This window comes from Microcaecilia unicolor, chromosome 7 (genome assembly GCF_901765095.1).
Source record: "Microcaecilia unicolor chromosome 7, aMicUni1.1, whole genome shotgun sequence".
Taxonomy (NCBI): domain Eukaryota; kingdom Metazoa; phylum Chordata; class Amphibia; order Gymnophiona; family Siphonopidae; genus Microcaecilia; species Microcaecilia unicolor.
Genome location: NC_044037.1, coordinates 115,593,968 through 115,611,963, shown reverse-complemented (window position 1 = coordinate 115,611,963; position 17,996 = coordinate 115,593,968). Strand labels below are relative to the sequence as shown.

Sequence of the window (17,996 nt, the reverse complement as noted above, 5' to 3'; positions counted from 1 at the left end):
AAGGAAGAGATGGTGTTACTTGGAGTTTAACCTGCCTGATGTGGTCTTGAGTTTCTTGTCTTCAGAACTGGTAAAAAGTAGAGGGATTGTGAATGCTTTTCAAGAGGATCTGTTCAGAAAAATGGTTATGGAACCATAAGGGAAGGAGTAGTACTGGACCTAGTACTACTACTACTACTATTTATCATTTCTATACTACCAAAAGGAAGCAGTTTTTCTAATGTCCAAGCAGATGTCCACGAGAACCAGTAATCATCAGACACACTAAACTCAAAGTCCTGAATTTCAAAAATGCTGATTTTAGTAAATGGGAAATGCTTTGAGGAAGAGATAGTAGGGTTGGAGGAAATAGGTGAACTGGAAGAACAGTGAGCTAAACTGTCTTACCAGTGGAAATGACTTCAAAATTACCCTCCTTGAGTTGGTGAATTTATATACATAGGGGTGCCTATATGCATGATTATGTTCATATATATGTTTGTGTGTAAGTGGAGAAAGGAGATAGGTGGAATTGGAATGACCCTATTTGTAGCTCTGTACCTGTCACAGTATAAATCATAGTAATCACCAGGAGTGCAATAACAGACATATATATATTCCATCCCAAAGCTTGTTGGATAAAGACAGCTCCTGAAAACATGTCCACCTGCAAGAAACACAGAACAATCCATTGTTTTGTTTTTGTGTGTGTATGCAAATATTCATGAATATATAGTAACATACTAAATGACAGGAAAGAAAGACCAACATGGCCCATCAAGTCTACCCAGTTGTTGGGGTTGTAACCACTATGCAATGTATGTGTTGTTGGGGTTATGCTTTTTTAAAGCAGTTCTGAGAGAAGAGGGCAACCTGATTACTGGGCTAGCTTCTAAGGGCTTGTTTGAAACAGTTTCCTTAGATTGGGTTTAAAAGAGGAATTGTAGGATACTGATAAAAATAGAATTTAAAAAAAAGAAGCAAACTTATTAGCTAGTCTTCATACCCTTTTCCACAGCATTAACAGATAGTCTCTAGAAGGCACAGTAGGACCTAGCTCAGTCTTAGAAAAAAAAAAATAAAAGAGAGAGAAGTAAGCATTATTAACTAGTTTCCATAGTGTACAACCCTTTTCCCCATAGTTTTAAACTGAAACTTTCTCTAGAGGTAGAAATTTAACAGCCAAGAGTATAAAAAAGATAGTAACAAGGCTTAAACTGTCCTAAAAGAAAGTTACTTTCTGTTCTTGCCTGATGGAGAGGTAGCACTGCACTGACCTGAGTTAGGTGTTAATTAATATGTGAGAAAGTAGAATATTTGCAAAGGTTACTAAGGGCAACCTGATTACTGGGCTAGCTTCAAAGGGTTTGTTTGAAACAGTCTCCTTAGAATCCAAACTATATAGAGAGGAAAGGTTCCACTTAACTTTCTTTCTGAGTTCTGCGAGAAGAGGATATTTCTGTGGGTAAGTGGCATTATTTTATTCTGTGCTTCGTAACTTAAAGATTGGGTTTAAAAGAGGAATTGTAAGATATTGATAAACACAGAATTTAAAAAAAAAAAAAGAAGCAAACATTAGCTAGTCTCCATACCCTTTTCCCCATAGTTTAAAAACATTTTCTGCCACAGCATTAACAGATAGTCTCTAGAAGGCACAGTAGGACCTAGTTCGGTTCCCATTCCCACTTACCCTGCCCAACTTCCAACCACCCCTATCTCAACTCTTCATTTATAGTCAGTTATTGTAATTAGGATAACAAGGAAGGCGTGCTCTTACAGAGTTTCAAATACATTCCATTACCATCTAAGAAGGAAGCACTAAATAAATCATACAATATATCATATAAACTAAGACATTTTTATATTAGGCTAATATCCTTAATACTTTAGCAAGTTTTAAATTATTGAAAAACTAAAAAATACTAAGATGGAGTCAGCAGTCCAGCAGCGAGAGGGGTGCTATCCAGTCTTTTGCATTGAGAGTCACGTGTATGATTATCTCCCAGTTGGTGAGAGGTCATGTGTGTGTGTTAGATGCAAACAGCTCCTAGCTCTCAGAGAATGAGTCCATTCTCTTGAGGCTAGGGTAGCGGAGGAGCTGTGAGAGACAGAGAGGTACATAGAGAAGGCCTATAGGGATGTTGTAGAGAAGTTCCACCTCCAATCTGGCAGCCCCTGTGCTCCCTTGGAGGAGGGAGGTCTTCTAAAAGGAGAGTATACCCTGGTGCAGCTGGAAGTAATCCTGTAGCCAGAACCAGCACACCAGAGGATACAATATCCTCTCGCATCGAGGATGTGTTTCCGGGAGCTACTGCCCAGGATAGAAGGGTTAGGATGGCTGTTGTAGTTGGTGATTCGATTATTAGGCATGTAGATAGCTGGGTGACTGGTGCATGTGAGAATTGCCTGGTCACTTGCCTGCCTGGTGTGAAGGTGGTGGACCTCATGCATCACCTAGATAGGATTTTAGATACTGCTGGGGAGGAGCCAGCTATCTTGGTACATGTGGGTACCAATAACATAGGAAAATGTGGAAGAGAGGTTCTGGAAGCCAAATTTAGGCTCTTAGGTAGAAAGCTCAAATCTGGAATCTCTAGGGTAGCATTTTCTGAAGTGCTACCCGTTCCACGTGCAGGGCCCAAGAAACAGGCAGAGCTCCAGAGTCTCAATGCATGGATGAATACCAGTAAAACACTCCTAACCATTTTTTGCATCACCCTACTTTCTCACGCAAACACTACCTATGACCCAGACAACAATAACACCATAACCCACAAATTGCACAGCACTCACACACACACAATGCCCACCCTGAATAGCATCGATAACAAGCCAACCACAATATACCAACTCCACGCACAACCTATGAACAACTTAACAAACCAAAAACGCAATAACCTACCAAAAGAAAAAACCCACGCTTACGAACACCACCAACAAACAGAGAAAACCAACAACAACATCAAATCCAACCACCGAAGGAACAGACAACTAATAAAAATAAACACATCGAACCCTTTCACAGAACCATACCGCTTAATCCAACTAGGATACATCAACGCAAGATCAGCAGTAAGCAACTCAGTAGATATACTAGACTGGATTACCACAGATAATCTAGACCTTCTTTTTATCACAGAAACCTGGTTCCACAGCCCTACAGACCCCGCCATATTAGAGATATGTCCACCAGAATACAAAATTACCCACTGGACAAGAAATGGAAAAAGAGGAGGCGGAATAGCCATAATTTACAAACCTGAATTCACCATCACAACCTTGGGCGAATCCACTTCTCCACAACTTGAAATTGCCTCAACAAGAATCACTCACCCAAACCTACTAGGATACCTCAATGCCATCCTATTTTACAGACCACCAGGAAGATGGCAAGACTCCCAAATGCAACTCATGGACTTCATCTCGCACACATGTATTTCCGCCTCAAACATCCTCATCATAGGAGACATTAACCTACACCTTGAAGACGACACCTCCACAGGCACACGAGAATGCAAAGAATTCTTAAAACTTTGGGATTTGCACGCACCTAACACGCAACCAACACATACAAAAGGACATACACTAGACATCATTACACACAAATTTGACCCAGACTCAAACATACTACTTACTGACACAAGATGGACACCTACACTATGGTCAGACCACCATAAAGCATATGTCTCCCTCAACTGGCGAAAAACACACATAAACACAATCAACAAACATGAACGAACTACATACACCACGAGAGGAAAAATAGACCCCACAACATTCTGGCAACAGGTCTACCAGAATGAATGGTTAACAAATGCTGACACCACTCAATTCCTACTACTACTACTATTTAACATTTCTAGAGCGCTACAAAGTGTACGCAGCGCTGTACAAACACAGAAGAAAGACAGTCCCTGCTCAAAGAGCTTACAATCTAATAGACAAAAAGTAAAGCATTTAAATTTAAAATATTTAAGCAGTCAAGCACAAGAGAACAGTCACAGAAGGACAGAAGATGTTGAAGGGTGGTCAGTGTGATTAGGTGTAACTCTGGTTGGAGTAGTGGGAGAAGGTGATAGAAGAATAGAAATGGGTGAGGTAAAGTAATGAGTGGGTTGATAGGGAGGTTATATAAGACATGTCACTCTAGGGGTGGGTGGGTAGAGGGGTAGGGTGGGTAGGATTAAGTCTAAAGCAGGAGAAGGTATTCTCTGCAGCCTATCTGTGAGATGGAAAATGCTCTCTGAAGCTGCTGCTATAAGTTGTTAGTTTTCTCTCCCTGAAAGAGATCCAAGCCACACCCACGAAGTTCAAACTGTCAGTGGGGAGGGTGAGGGGAGGAAATGGCAGTGCTTGATGAAAAAGAGAGCTCAGTTTGATAGGAGATATACTATAGGATGTCATTCTGAGGCCAGGCTAAGTCTAAAGCAGGAGAAGGTATTCTCTGCAGCCTATCTGTGAGATGGAAAATGCTCTCTGAAGCTGCTGCTATAAGTTGTTAGTTTTCTCTCCCTGAAAGAGATCCAAGCCACACCCACGAAGTTCAAACTGTCAGTGGGGAGGGTGAGGGGAGGAAATGGCAGTGCTTGATGAAAAAGAGAGCTCAGTTTGATAGGAGATATACTATAGGATGTCATTGCACAACAACATTAGACAAAATCGCCCCAATCCAAATCAGAACATCGCATAGGAAAAAATCAAACCCATGGTTCACCGAAGAGCTGAAAAAACTTAAAACACAAGTCAGGAAACTAGAACGCGCATGGAACAAAAAGAAAGATGAACAAACACTAAATGCCTGGAAACTACTCCGGAGGAAATACAAATATACCATAAAACAGACTAAAAGACTACATTACAAGACAATGATAGGACCCAACTACAAAGACACACACAAACTCTTCTACCTTGTGAATAAATTGCTAGACACCGCACCAGCTACAAACAACAGCAAAGACATACCAGACGTCGACAACCTTGCGAAATACTTTAAGGAGAAAATTATACAACTACGACTTAAAATACCCACCAGCACTACTGAATACACCACACTCCTAGACTGTCTAGACCCAGAAGATGGAATTTACCCTGCAGACAGAACCTGGACCGAATTCGAATCACTATCAGAAGACCTCATCTCTGAAACACTTAAACGATTTGCTAAATCCTACTGCAAACTAGACAAATGCCCAAACAACCTCATGAAATCAGCCCCTCGACAATTTGTAACAGACCTAACGAACTACGTAAACTTCATGCTACAAAACGGACTCTTCCCAAAGGAAAAAGGAAAAATCTTACTCACCCCAATACCCAAAGATACAAAGAAAAGCACAAGTGAAATAACCAACTACAGACCAGTAGCATCCATACCACTGATAACCAAAATAACCAAAGGGATGGTAGCAAAACAACTTACAAATTATTTAAACAAGTTCTCAATACTGCATGATGCCCAATCCGGATTCCGATCGAACCACAGCACAGAAACAGTACTAATCACCCTAATGACTAAATTCAAACAAATGATCGCAGCCGGCAACAATATACTTCTCCTACAATTCGACATGTCAAGTGCCTTTGATATGGTTGACCACGGAATTCTATTGCACATACTTGAATACTTCGGCATTGGAGGAAATGTCCTAAACTGGTTCAAGGGGTTCCTAACCCTGCGGTCATATCAAGTTACATCAAACTCAACTACGTCCGCTTCATGGACACCTGAATGTGGAGTACCGCAAGGATCACCCCTCTCACCAACCATCTTCAACATAATGATGATCCCATTGGCAAAACTCCTATCAAATCACAACCTCAACCCATACATATACGCCGATGATGTAACAATATACATCCCGTTCAAACAAGATATCAAAGAAATATCCAATGAAATCAACCAAAGTTTACACATCATGAACACCTGGGCAGATGCATTTCGACTGAAACTAAACGCGGAAAAAACTCAATGCCTAATATTCACCTCCCAATACAACACGAATGAATATACCACCTTAAACACACCAAAACTAAACCTTCCAATCTCAGAAACTTTAAAAATCCTTGGAGTCACTATCGACCGCCATCTAACACTCGAAACCCATGCAAACAACACAACCAAAAAGATGTTCTATTGCATATGGAAACTGAAAAGAATAAGACAATACTTCCCAAGATCTGTCTTTCACAACCTAGTGCAATCCCTCGTCCTCAGCCATCTGGATTACTGCAATTCGCTATACGCAGGTTGTAAAGAGCAAATACTAAGAAGACTTCAAACAGCCCAGAGCACTGCAGCCAGACTTATCTTCGGAAAACCAAAATACGAAAGTGCTAAACCCTTACGAGAGAAGCTGCATTGGCTCCCACTCAAGGAACGCATTACCTTTAAGATATGCACATTAGTCCACAAAATTATCCACGGTGAAGCTCCAGCCTACATGTCCGACTTAATAGACCTACCACCCAGGAACGCTAAAAGATCATCTCGAACTTTTCTTAACCTCCACTTCCCCAACTGCAAAGGCATAAAATACAAGACGCTGCACGCATCAACCTTTTCTTATTTAAGCACGCAATTCTGGAATATACTACCACGCAACTTGAAAACAATCCACGAATTTACCAACTTCCGCAAACTACTGAAGACTCATCTCTTCGATAAAACTTACTGCAAGGAGCAATACACATGAAGTCCACACTCACTATTCCAGAAATACACCAATACATTCTTTTCTGAACTCTAATCCCCCGTAATCCCATCACACTTAAACCTTCACTCACAGAAAATGTTATACCGAATGTTCTTTTGCTAATGTTTTATCACCCTACCGATTTCCAGTTGTCTCTTTCCATTGTTCTTTTCCTTGACCTTTTCCCTAACGACACCTTGACTTTGTCTCGCTTAACTTCTCACAATGGAATCCATAACTGATTGTAACAAACTGCATTTCCACGATTTACAATGTATTGTAAGCCACACTGAACCCGCAAATAGGTGGGAAAATGTGGGATACAAATGCAATAAATAAATAAATAAATAAATAAAATGAGGTGATGGTGCAGGGAGAAGGGTTTTAGATTTGTAAGGAACTGGGCAACATTCTGGGGAAAGGGTCAGACAAAAGACTGCAAATTAACACTGTCAACTAATGAGCTAGATGTAAATAGGAACAATAAACATAGTTTGAAATGTCTATATTTGAATGCCAGTAGCCTAAGAAATAAGATAGGAGAGTTAGTATATGTTGCATTAAATGAAAAATTAGATATAATAGGCATCTCTGAGACCTGGTGGGAGGAGGGTAACCAGTGGGACACTGTCATACCAGGGTACAAATTATATCGTAATAATAGGGTGAATTGAATTGGTGAAGGGGTAGCTTTGTATGTTAAGGAGGGCCTTGAATCAAATAGATTGAAAATTCTGCAGGAAACAAAACGCATCTTGGAATCCCTATGGATTGAAATTCCATAAGTAAAGGGGAAAAGGATAGTGATAGGAATGTACTACCGTCCACCTGGCCAGGATGAAAAGACGGGTGTAGAAATGTTATCAGAAACTAGGGAGGCTAACAAACTGGGCAACACAATAATAATGGGTGATTTCAATTACCTCATAAATCCACACTCAACTTCTACAATACTATTCTGTATCTAAAGGAATGTCGTCTAATTTAATTACATATAAAGTGGAGAAAAAAGACTTCAGTATGAAAAAGAGACACAACTACTTGTAAGGCAAAACCTTCATAAACGTAGGAGGCTCTTTATAATCATCAGTCATAAAAAAACCTCCACTTATATTACTATTTCAATATTCTTCAAAATGACAAAACACCTTTTAAAGATACAGAATAAGCTTAGAAAAGCATACAAAAAATGTTACCAACAAATATGTGCATAGTACTTATCTTGGAACACATGGAGGGGCATAATCGAAAGGGGCGCCCAAGTTTTCCTGAGTTCATCCTCGCAGGACGTCCCAGCGGAGGGGTGGGGAAACCCGTATTATCGAAACAAGATGGGCGTCCATCTTTCGTTTTGATAATACGGTTGGGGATGCCCAAATCGCGAAATTTAGGTCGACCTTAGAGATGGTCATCCCCGATTTTCGGCAATAATGGAAACCAAAGACGCCCATCTCAGAAAAAACCAAATCCAAGCCATTTGGTCGTGGGAGGAGCCAGCAGTCGTAGTGCACTGGTCCCAATGACATGCCAAGACACCAACCGGGCATCCTAGGAGGCACTGCAGTGGACTTCATAAATTGCTCCCAGGTGCATAGCTCCCTTACCTTGTGTGCTGAGCCCCCCAAAACCCACTCCCCACAACTGTACACCACTACCATAACCCTAAGGGAAGAAGGGGGCACCTACATGTGGGTACAGTGGGTTTCTGGTGGGTTTTGAAGGGCTCACATTTACCACCACAAGTGTAACAGGTAGGTGGGATGGGCCTGGGTCCGCCTGCCTGAAGTGTACTGCACCCACTAAAACTGCTCCAGGGACCTGCATACTGCTGTCATGGAGCTGGGTATGATATTTGAGGCTTGCATAGAAGCTGGAAAAATATTTTAAAAGGTTTTTTTGAGGGTGGGAGGAGGTTAGTGACCACTGGGGCGAGTAAGGGCTTGGTCGTAAGAAAAAAAGGACCAGGTAAAGTCATCCAAGTGTTCGTCAGGGACGCCCTTCTTTTTTCCATTATAGGCCAAGGATGCCCATGTGTTAGGCACGCTCCAGTCCCGCCTTTGCTATGCCTCTGACAGGCCCCCGTGAACTTTGGTCGTCCCCGTGACAGAAAGCAGTTGAGGATGCCCAAAATCGGCTTTCGATTATGCCGATTTGGGCGACCCTGTGAGAAGGACGCCCATCTTGCGATTTGTGTTGAAAGATGGGCATCCTTCTCTTTCAAAAACAAGCCTGACAGTCTATCATCCACATTGAAGTAATGCATTCCAGTTAAATGTTACCAATCCTGACAGGGGTTCCCTGTTTCACCACTTCAGGTTACTTCAGGGGAAAATTCCATATATTATATTCAATCCAAGATAACAAAAAACTTGCAACTTCCAAGAAAAAACGTTCCAGCTTATGGCACTATCAAAATGGTGAATGGCACCCCTAAGATGCCAACATTTTATACGACAGCATCGCATGTTAGAATGCAGGACGTCATGATGTAAAATTCACCGGCTATCAAAAAAGCGCTTTCCATTCAATTGCTATATTCAAACCTTGAGGTGTCACAGAATACAAAGTAAATATCAATCTCTATTCATGCTGCCGAAGCACTCCTCTCACATCTCCTCTTCGCTCTGTGATCATCAATTGTTCCAACACAATACATCGAATGTCAGAAAAAAACATGCTGTTTATCCAAAAAATGCATGACCAAAGTTTCACTCAACTTCTTGGTCTGAAATCAATGTCTATGTTCTATCAGTCGCGTTTTTTAAAGCTCTAGAAGTCTCATGGTGGAAGAACTGACAGTCAATCCCCCCAACTCAGCAGCCCCCCTCAGGGTGCACAGAAGGAGTTCTAAGGAAAGGACAAATAGAAGGGGGGAGAATGGGCAGCCCTGCCATGTACCCCTCTCTATGGTGAAAGCCTGAGTCTGAACCCCATTAACCAGTAAGGAGGCTGTGGGGCTAGCATATAGTGCTTTTATTGCCTGGAGGTACCAGTCCACCACCCCCACATGTTCCATTGTGCGAAACAGGAAAGACCAATTCACCCGATCAAATGCTTTAGATGCATCTAGGCTAGCTAGTAGGGCTAGTATCCTGTGATGTTGACAGTATGCTAGAGCTAATAATGCCTTACAGACATTATGCACTGATTACCTCCACATTACAAACCCAGTCTGGTCTTCTCTCATTTTCGCAGGTATATATGCAGCTAGGCGATCCACCAAAATGCGGGAGAATAATTTCACATCAACATTGATTAATGAGATGGGTCTACAGAGTAATGTTATCAAAGCTTCATTGGTTTATTTGGGCCACCCTCAGCCTCCACTGCCTGATAATATTCCAGCAAGGGTGTTATCAATTTCACTGTCTCAGCACAAAACAATCCACTCATTTATAAGTTACAAAAAGTAAAGACTCAAAGTATATCCTCATCAAAAATAGTTCAAACTGTTAAACAACTAAAAAGGGAGGAAAAGCCTCAGTAATTTGATCTGTATAAAAATTTTTGAAAATACTTAAACATTATAAGGGAGGTTTTTATGCCTGTAAGAATGCTCTAATGGTCTGTGAGAACATTTGTTTGTCAAAAAGGTCCTGGATTAAGTTATTGAGGCTTTTTCTCCCTTTTTGTTGTTTAATAGTTTGAACTATTTTTGATGAAAATATGCTCTAAGTCTTTACTTTTTATAGCTTACAGATGAGCAGATTGCTTTGTGCTGAAATAGCCCTAGTTTCTGTTGTGCTTCTAATACCAGGAAAATCCATCTATGTGGAGGTAGTCCCAATCTTCCCAATAGTATTTGGAACTCCTTGGCATATAAAGGCCAATTAAAACATTTAATAGTATTATTATTATTTGCAGTGAGTTTTTTCTAGCAAAAAAGGTGCCAGTACTCAAATGCTAGGCCACCCTTCAGGAGTGGGGTGATCACTGGGGGACCCACCCTATAATAGCCAGGCCCCCTGCAACCAGTCACAGAATCCATGACAAGACAGAATTGGTGTGTAGAGTCTGAGCTCTATCATTAAAACTTGGGTTTCATGGGTCAATTTTAACAGACAATGAGAAAGGTGCTGGTACTCAGTACCCCCAAGTACCCCCTCAAAAAAAGCCCTGATTATTTGTAGCATTTGTATCCCCCATTTTCCCACCAATTTGCAGGCTCAATGTGGCTTACATTATGCTGTAATGGTGATTGCCATGTCCAGATAGAGAATTACTAATGGTATTGTATTAAGGTGCATACCATGCATACATAGTAAAGTAGAATACAAAGTGGTATTGCATTGAAGTTCCTGAGTGATAGAGTAAATTATAACATAAGTTAGGAAATCAAATATAGAAAGTTCATTTCTGACATTATCACAGCATATAGATCCTATTACTAGAAAACAGATCTTCTAAACCAAGAGTCATAGTGCTAAGTCCCTACAAAAAGACAACTTGGGTTTAGTCCTCACTATTATACTTAGGGTGAATCCCAAAGCCTTGCTGGGGGTGGTAGTAGTCAGGTAGAGGAGACTATGTGGGTGGTGGCAAGGGGGAACTAACTCTCTGGAAGTTAGTGGAACTATATCTGAGAGAAGACAGAGGACAAAAAGCCGTACAGCAGAGAGTTTGAATGGACTTAGTTCATTTGCATTGGATTTGCATGGATGAATAATATCAGAAGCTCTGAAGTCTGAAATAAGACTCTGAGGCTTCAACCAAAAGGGCCAGGGTCAGGGGAGGACTGTTGGGACCCTCTGGGCCTTGCCCCGAATTGTGAACAAGAAAACGTTTGAGAAGATAAACCTCACCCTGAGAGGAAAGGGGACCCTTAGGCAGGACTCTTTAGCAGAGGACGGTGAGTGTGATCTGACTTTATAAGTTAAATGGTTGTTGTCTGGATAGTTAGCTAGTAAGCAGTGCTTTGACTACTGTATACTGGAATTGCACTGTTGTAGATACAGGATATTCACCTATTACTTTTCAGTAAATGATACATTATTCATGTTTGATAGCAGTAGTGTGGTCTGGCTGAAGCCGTTAAAGAAGAAACTGCACCTAGATATATGTTCCTTCTGGGAAAGTGTTCCTCACCAGCCCAATCAGATAAAGGGTACTTTGGGGGGTAAAAGTGTGCTTGAGGATTTCCTAGAGTTTAAGTGATCCACACTTGGGCTTGTGTTTTGTCTTCTATAGGGGGATAGCATCGGAAGCAGCTTTAAAATGGATGTCTGAGCAGATACAAACCCAAGAAGAGGCCATGAAGAGGCAATTTTCACAAGTCATTGAACTTCAGTGGCAGCAACAGCAGCCCGTGTTACAGTTAATGGGGGTGCAATGAGTTGCAGCAACTGGCCGATGGACTCCAAAAGACCATAACCCGATCAGACTCAGAGGTGGGCCAGGCTGGTGGGACTCAAAGGACAATCCCCCTGGAGTGGTCAAAGGTTTGACCTTAACTAAGCTGAAACCAGGGGATGACCCAGAAGCATTTTTAACTACAATTGAAAGGATAGCTACTGTGGCCGGATGGCCTATGGAATAATGGACTATCAGGCTGGCTCTGTGTTTGACAGGAGAAGCCCAGGCTGCCTAATGGGCATTGGATACAGATCAGGCGTTAGACTATAAACAAGTATGAGTAGTCATACAGGATCACTTGGGACTCTCTCCAGAGCAGTACTGGAGGAACTTCAGGAAGAGGGAGTTTAAAAAGGGAGAACGGCCCCATGTGGTGGTGCAGAATCTCCTGGACCTAGCCACCCGTTGGTTGGAGCCAGAACAACAGCATTCAAAGGCTATAGTCAGCCTAGTGGTTCTGGAATAATTTCTGAACATTTTACCTCCTGCTGCCAGGATATGGGTTGTTCAACAGGAACCCTAGAGTATAGGGGAGGCCATAAATTTAACATTATTTAGAGGCTGAGGGAATCAGGAGTGGAAGAGGGGAGGTACCAGCCAGACAGGAATTCTTGCTAAGGAGGCCCTGGGAACCCCTCAGCATAGTTAAAGAAGAGAGGAAGAAACCAGCTTAGGGAAGATATGGGGCATATTTGAGTAAAACAGGGAGAAGGGGTGGGGAGAACACAGGGGCTGCCCCTCGACCAGAGGCTAGATCCCCATTAAGATGCTTTAGTTGTGGACAGATAGGACATTTTAAATGAGAGTTTCCTTGATGGATTGCTCTTTCTCAGGGTCTGCAAGATCTTGTCATCCAGAAGGAGGGAGGGGGAACAGTCCTTAAAGCGAGGAGTAAGGGTGGTGGGGTTAAACCTAATAGCTCTCCTGGACATCGTCAGTAATCAATCCCTTGTATTAGGACCCCTGGCTAGGAGGGATTGGAGAAAGCTATACAGGTTCCATACAGGTCCATTGTGTACATGGGCATATTAGACAGGAACCCACCCATGAAACAGATCTGGTCTGGAAAGGAAAGATTTTTCTATTACAGGTGGATTGATTACCTTTTCCCTTGATTTTAGGCAGAGACTCGGAAGAAATGCAGGAAGCACTGATCCAGAAGAAGGGTTAGGCATCCACTTGCTCAAGGGATTATCCCCGTGAGGTTCATTTTGATTAGGATACATCTTTCCCTTTGTGGGGCCTGGAGTGATAGGTGATCCAGGAAAATCTCGGAAGTCCTGGTCTCAGAGGAGGGCGGAGAAGTGGAAGGGCTTAGTCCCTTCAGGACAGGTGGAGGCAATTGGGGGAGAAGAAATGAAGAGGTTCCTTCAGATTCCCCTGGAGCAAAGAAAGGGCCCCAACTTACAGGCATATTGGGATAAAATGGAGAGCCAGCAGCCTAAGAAGAGGAACCGATATCCCACTTATAAAAAATGTAACAATTTGTTATACCAACTAAATACAGGAGTACAGGGGAAGGAACAGAGGCAAGTTATGGTGCCAGAGATTTTTAGAAAGTCTCTGCTGGTATTAGCTCATTCCCATCCCCTTGCAGGGCACCTCGCTGAGGCAGGAATGATGGACCGGCTACTGACCTGTTCTTTTTGGCCCGGCATTCATAGGAAGCTAAGGGAGTATTGTTGCTCTTGCTCAGAATGCCAGAAAGTATCACAGAAGCTACCAGAGAAAGTGTCCCTAATACCCTTACCTAGTGCTTTTTTTGTAGGAAAAAGGTATCGGTACTCATTATGGATAACCTTAGGGGCGGGGTCATGGTCTATGGCTTCACCCCTATGGTAGCCACACCCCTTTTACCAGCCTTGATGCATATAAACAGGCATCATTGAAAATATTTCGGTTACAGCTCCAGCATACCCAAAATGACACAAACCAAATTAGCACACAGACCAAGAATTAGGAGAACAGTCTTACCAAATATGAAACACAATATCTTTAAAAAATCTCAGACCTAACAAACAGATCCCTAATCAGACACTTGGCCTTGCAGTAACACATGGAGAACAGAGATAGCCCCTCTTCAAATTCTTCAAAAATTAACCTGAAATCCTAAGAAACCAGAGTCTGCATGTAGCATAATACCAGGAAAACAGGAAAAAACCTCCTATACAGTGCAAAATAAGACAGCATATTCCAAACACTAAAATAAAAATAATATTATTTTTCCTACCTTTGTTGTCTGGTGACTTTGTTTTTCTCATCATGTTGGTCCCAGTCTCTGATTCTGCTGCTATCTGTTCTCTTAACTCCATTTCCAGGGCTACCTGTCCATTTATTTCTTTACTTCCTCCTTTCTTCTTCATTTCTTGTCCTACATCCATAAGTAAAAGCTGGGTTCTCCACAGAATTGACTGGAGGAAGTATAGCGTGGATCCAGTTTTTGCCTATTTTCTCCATCCATGTGCAGTTTTTCGCCTCTCTTACCTTTCCCTCATCTCCATCCATGTGCATCTTCTTCTTTCTTTTCTCTTCTCTCCTCTCCATCCATGTCCAGCATTTCTCCTTTCTCACATCCCTTGCATCCATGTCCAGCATTTTTCCCCTCCCCTCAATCCATGTCCAGCATTTCTCCTCTCTCTCCCTTTCCATACATGTCCACCATTTCTTCACTCTCTCCTCCCCTCCATCCGTCCATCTCACTTCCCTCCCTTGTATCTATATCCAGCAACTCTCTCCCCTCCCCTCCATCCATGTCCAGAATTTCTCCTCTCTCCCCTCCCCTCCATCCATATGCATCTCCTCCCTCTGTCTCCCCTCCCCTCCATCCATGTTCAGAATTTCTCCTCTATCCCCTTCCCCTCCATCTATGTGCATCTCCTTCTTCTGTCTTCCCCTCCATCTATGTGCATCTCCTTCTTCTGTCTTCCCTCCCATCCATCCGTCCAGCATTTCTCCTCTCTCCCCTGCCCATCCCTCCATCCATCCATGTCCAGCAATTCTCCTCTCTCTCTCTCCTGCTCTCTTCTTCATCCGTGTACAGCATTTCTCCTCTCTCTCCTTCCCACCTCTCCATTCATCCATGTCCAGCAATTTTTCTCTTTCCCTATTTTCTCCATCCATGTGCAGTTTTTCGCCTCTCTTACCTTTCCCTCATCTCCATCCATGTGCATCTTCTTCTTTCTTTTCTCTTCTCTCCTCTCCATCCATGTCCAGCATTTCTCCCCTGCCCTCCCCTCTCATCCATATCCAGAGATTCTCCTCTCTCCTCTGCCCTCCCCTCCCATCCATGTCCAGTGATTCTCCTCTGCCTCCTGTTCTCCCCTCCCATCCATGCCCAGTGATTCTCCTCTCTCCCCGTCATCTCCTGCCATCCATGTCCAGCAATTCTCCTCTCCCCCGTCCTCCCCTGCCATCCATGTCCAGTGATTCTCCTCTCCCTGTCCTCCCCTGCCATTCATGTCCAGCAATTCTCTAGTCCTCTCTTCCTTGTCCTCCTCTCCATCTATGTCCAGCATTTCCCTCTCTCCCCTGCTTTCCCCTCTCATCCATATCCAGAGATTCTCCTCTGTCCCCTGCCCTCCCCTCTCCTCCGTTCCCATCCATGTCCAGCAATTCTCCTCTGCCTCCTGTTCTCTCCTCCCATCCATGTCCAGTAATTCTTCTCTCCCCCTGTCATCCCATGCCATCCATGTCCAGTGATTCTCCTCTCCCCGTCCTCCCCTGCTATCCATGTCCAGCAATTCTCCTCTCCCCCTGCCCTCTCCTTCATCGTTCTCCAGCTGCCTTCCTGCTTGCTTGAGAGTCCAGGCCCTGGCAGTAATCAGCCAGTACAAGGCCCGGCACCAGCGCTGATGAGCCTTTGTGCACAATGCCATGTGCTCAGGAAGGCCGTTAGTTCTGCCTTCTTTGACACGTCATGTATGCATCAGAGGGGTAGTACCAACAGGGCCTCCACAAACACATAGGTTCAAAGGCAGTGAGAGGAAATGGGGACAGTGAGAGGAAACAGGACTCAGGAGGTTAAAAAGATGCTGGTACCGGCACAAAAAAAGCAATGCCCTTTCCAATCATGGAGCAACGCCTTGATAGGGTGGGGGTGGGCATTGTAGGACTACTGGACTGCACTAAAAGGGGGTATCAGTTTATTTTGGTGATGGTGGACTATGATACCCGATATCCATCAGCCATTCTGATAGGATAGGATGAGAGATATCAGAAATTGTCTGTCGGCTGGGGTTCCCAAGGGAAGTGTTGACCGATGTGGGGGGGGGGGGGGAAATTTTCTGTACCAGACCTTGACAGGAATCTTCCAGCTGTTCAATATAAGGCACATATGAACAGCCGCTTACCATCCTCAAACAGATGGTCTGGTGGAACGTTTTAACCAGACCTTTGTCAATATGATTAAAAAGTGTTTTGTTTGCATATTGGGAGGTGTCTCAGGCATTGGTGGGGTTCTCCCCCTTTGAATTGATTCCTGGGTGATAGCCCAGGAACTTGCTGGGCATGGTTAAGGATGCCTGGGTAGGGAAAGACCATGAGATAACATCAGTACCTGAATATGTGCAGGAGTTGAGGGAAAAATAGATACAGGTAAGGGGGATAGCTAAAGACAACCTAATCCAAGCCCATCAAAAACAGAAAGGGTATTATGACAAGAAGGCATGGGAAAGGGAGTTTAAAGCATGCGATAAAGTTCTGGTACAGCTTCCCACCTCTGGTACTCCTTCTCAATTCAGCCAACAAGTTATTGGCACAATGGAAAGGTCCCTTTCTAATATCCCGACAATTAGGCCCCTGGACGTATGAGGTTAACCAAGGTAGGGGAAAAACTCAGATTTACCACGTCAACCTGTTGAAACCCTAGGTGGAAAGGGAAGGGTTAACAGTGAATGTAATCAATGAGGAAGCTAAGGATTTGGGACCAGACCCAGGGAAGGTGAGGGAGGAGCATTCCATTAAGATCAGAGAATAGCTCCAGCCCTTCCAAAAACTGCAAATGCAAGCTTTAGTTCACAGGTTCCAGAATGTCTTTTTTTCATTGCTGGGTCGTACCCAAATTTGGACCCATCGTATGATAACCCAACCTGGCAAGAGCATAAGGCAGAAGCCGTATCGCTTGCCCCAGGCCAAAAAGGAAGACCGAACTCATTGTCTTTCCACCAAAACCCACTTCTCCTCTCCCTCCACTCTATTTCAGTCGACAACACCCTCATCCTCCCCATCTCATCTGCCCGCAACCTCGGAGTCATCTTCGACTCCTCCCTCTCCTTCTCTGTGCATATCCAGCAGACAGCCAAGACCTGTCGCTTCTTTCTCTATAACATCAGCAAAATTCGCCCTTTCCTCTCTGAGCACACCACCCGTACTCTCATCCACTCTCTCATTACCTCTCGCCTTGACTACTGCAACCTACTCCTCACTGGCATCCCACTTAACCATCTATCCCCCCTTCAATCCGTTCAGAACTCTGCTGCGCATCTTATCTTCTGCCTAGACCAATATGCTCATATCACCCCTCTCCTCAAGTCACTTCACTGGCTTCCGATCAGGTACTGCATACAATTCAAGCTTCTCTTATTAACCTACAAATGCACTCAATCTGCAGCCCCTCATTACCTCTCTACCCTCATCTCCCCTTACGCTCCTACCCGTAACCTCTGCTCACAGGACAAATCCCTCCTCTCAGTACCCTTCTCCACCACTGCCAACTCCAGGCTCCGCCCTTTCTGCCTCGCCTCACCCTATGCTTGGAATAAACTCCCTGAGCCCATACGCCAAGCCCCCTCCCTGCCCATCTTCAAATCCTTGCTCAAAGCCCACCTCTTCAATGTCGCTTTCGGCACCTAACCATTATTCATCTATTCAGGAAATCTAGACTGCCCCAATTTGATTGACTGCAATTTTTTGTCCTTTAGATTGTAAGCTCCTTTGAGCAGGGACTGTCCTCTGTGTTAAATTGTACAGTGCTGC

At 43.5% G+C, this 17,996-nt stretch overlaps 1 protein-coding gene across 2 annotated transcripts in view; it reads right to left on the bottom strand.

Moving 5' to 3' along the window:
• SLC5A2 (solute carrier family 5 member 2) overlaps positions 1 to 17,996 on the bottom strand; it is a 144,416-nt gene that overhangs the window by 76,803 nt on the left and 49,617 nt on the right. For both annotated transcript variants that reach the window (XM_030209692.1, XM_030209693.1), the window contains exon 6: positions 541 to 646. In XM_030209692.1, coding sequence (XP_030065552.1) covers positions 541 to 646 — 106 coding nt within the window. The remainder of the gene's footprint in view (positions 1 to 540; positions 647 to 17,996) is intronic.